The sequence below is a fragment of the Mugil cephalus genome, chromosome 23 (assembly GCF_022458985.1).
Source record: "Mugil cephalus isolate CIBA_MC_2020 chromosome 23, CIBA_Mcephalus_1.1, whole genome shotgun sequence".
In the NCBI taxonomy this organism is placed as follows: Eukaryota; Metazoa; Chordata; class Actinopteri; order Mugiliformes; family Mugilidae; genus Mugil; species Mugil cephalus.
This window is the reverse complement of record NC_061792.1, coordinates 15,670,305-15,672,804: the sequence shown is the minus strand read 5'-3', so window position 1 is coordinate 15,672,804 and position 2,500 is coordinate 15,670,305. Positions and strand designations below refer to the sequence as shown.

The 2,500-nt window shown below is 51.1% G+C and overlaps 1 protein-coding gene across 1 annotated transcript in view; it reads left to right on the top strand.

The window, feature by feature from the left end:
• LOC125000642 (protein EFR3 homolog B-like) overlaps nt 1-2,500 on the top strand; it is an 8,071-nt gene that overhangs the window by 2,218 nt on the left and 3,353 nt on the right. The window contains exons 3-11 of the mRNA XM_047576238.1: nt 519-646; nt 894-1,044; nt 1,129-1,250; nt 1,336-1,479; nt 1,567-1,662; nt 1,812-1,953; nt 2,037-2,157; nt 2,237-2,389; nt 2,471-2,500. The exon at nt 2,471-2,500 is cut by the window's right edge and continues 82 nt beyond it. Of these exons, the coding sequence (XP_047432194.1) occupies nt 519-646; nt 894-1,044; nt 1,129-1,250; nt 1,336-1,479; nt 1,567-1,662; nt 1,812-1,953; nt 2,037-2,157; nt 2,237-2,389; nt 2,471-2,500 (1,087 nt within the window). The remainder of the gene's footprint in view (nt 1-518; nt 647-893; nt 1,045-1,128; nt 1,251-1,335; nt 1,480-1,566; nt 1,663-1,811; nt 1,954-2,036; nt 2,158-2,236; nt 2,390-2,470) is intronic.

Below are 2,500 nucleotides of genomic sequence, written 5' to 3'. Positions count from 1 at the left end.
GTGAGCAGGAATGAATGAATGAATGAATGAATGAATCCTGTGTGAGCAGGAATGAATGAATGAATGAATGAATGAATGAATGGATAAATCCTGTGTGAGCAGGACTTAATGAATGAATGAATGAATCCTGTGTGAGCAGGACTTAATGAATGAATGAATGAATGAATGAATGAATCCTGTGTGAGCAGGACTTAATGAATGAATGAATGAATGAATGAATCCTGTGTGAGCAGGACTTAATGAATGAATGAATGAATGAATGAATCCTGTGTGAGCAGGACTTAATGAATGAATGAATGAATGAATGAATGGATGAATCCTGTGTGAGCAGGACTTAATGAATGAATGAATGAATGAATGAATCCTGTGTGAGCAGGACTTAATGAATGAATGAATGAATGAATGAATGAATGGATGAATCCTGTGTGAGCAGGACTTAATGAATGAATGAATGAATGAATGAATGAATCCTGTGTGAGCAGGACTTAATGAATGAATGAATGAATGAATGAATGCAGGAGGGGCTGGTGAAGGCCGACATGGAGAAGCTGACGTTCTTCGCTCTGTCGGCGCCAGAGAAACTGGACCGAATCGCTGCCTACCTGTCAGAGCGTCTGACCCGGGAGCTGAGCCGCCACCGCTACGGGTTAGCCTCGTTAGCTCCGTTAGCTACGTTAGCTTCATTAAACACATTTTCTACTTTAGTTACATTAGTTACATTGCCTTCATTAACCTCATTACCCTCATTAGCTCCATTAGCCACATTAATTCCATTTGCTCCATTAATTCCATTTGCTCCTTTAGCTGCATTAACTATTAGCTCCCTTAGCTCTGTTAGCTCCATTAGCTCCATTAGCTCCATTAGCTCCTTTCACTAGCCTGCCTGTCCTCAGGTATGTGTGCGTTGCCATGGAGGCGATGGAGCAGCTGCTGCTAGCATGTCACTGTCCTAGCATCAACCTGCTGGTGGAGAGTTTCCTGGCTACGCTACGGCTGCTGCTGGAGGCCGACAGACCTCAGCTCCACATCCTGGCCACCAGCTCCGTACGTAGCTTAGCACTGTAGCTTAGCATCACTCAGCTATTTACACAACATCGTGCCACGTCACCTCCTTGTGTCTGCTCTCAGTTCGTGAAGTTTGCTAACATCGAGGAGGACACGCCGTCGTATCATCGCAGCTACGACTTCTTTGTGTCTCGCTTCAGTGAGATGAGTCAGTCTGAGCACGAAGACCTGGAGACACGCAACAAGTCTGTACCCGCACATATCACACATATCTGTGTGTGTTTATGTGTTTATGTTTGTGTTTATATGTGTGTTTATGTGTGTGTGGAGGGTGCGGGGGGCGGGGGTCCGGGGGCTGCAGGGCGTCGTCAGGAAGACGGTGGACGATGAGCTGCAGGCGAACATCTGGGAGCCTCGACACATGGAGCAGATTGTCCCCGCCCTGCTGGTCAACCTGCAGCAGCGCAGCCACCGGTACCTCCACAGTTACACAAATATAGGAGGAGGAGGAGGAGGAGGAGCAGGAGGAGGAGGAGGAGTGTGACTGTTGTGTTCTTCCAGACAGGCTCCAGCTGATGAGACTGAGGAGTGTTTCCGGGAGCTACTGAGCAGAGCGGCGTACGGAAACATCCGCAACGCTGTCAGACCCGTGCTACTGTAAGCTTAGCATCTACAGCTAGCATGTAGCCTTAGCTTCAGCTACCTCCCCCTCCCTTCCTCCCTTAGCTTTAGCTTTAGCTTTAGCTAACATCTCCACTGCAACAATGAGGGAGTTTAGCTTTAGCTTTAGCTGTCATGAATTCCAGACACCTGGATAGACACCGTCTGTGGGGAGCAGGAGGAGGAGCAGGAGCAGCAGGAGGAGGAGCAGGAGCAGCAGGAGGAGGAGGAGAAGGAGGAGGAGGTTTTGCTGTGCAGTGTTTCCAGATCATCATGTTCTCCATCCAGGTGAGTAGCTGAAGCTCAATGGATGGTTCCTCCTCTCCTCCTCTCTCCTACCTCCTCCTCTCCTCCTCTCCTCCCCCCCCCAGCCCCAGTACTCCCACCTGGTCATCCAGGAGCTGCTGGGTCACCTGGAGGCCAACAGCAGGAGCCCCGCCTCCATCCGAGCCGGCATCGTGGAGGTGCTGTCTGGAGCCCCGGGGTCGATAGGTCAGACTCCTCCGTTAGCCACGATGCTAACGCTCCGCTAACCGCTAACCGCTAACCGCTAGCGCTCTCTGACCCACAGGGCCCACGGTGCTGGAGGTGTTCAACGCGTTGCTGCGGCAACTGAGGCGGAGCGTCGACTACCAGCTGACCGGTTACTATGACAACGCCCGGAATCGAAGGACCACGACGAGAGAGGAGAAGATGCTGCAGGAGGCGATCATCAAAACCATCGGTACCGTAGGAGAGCAGCAGGAGGAGGAGCAGGAGGAGGAGCAGGAGGAGGTGTTCTTATGTCATGTCTGTGTCGCTCCAGGATCCTTCGCCAACACACTTCCTGTCTACC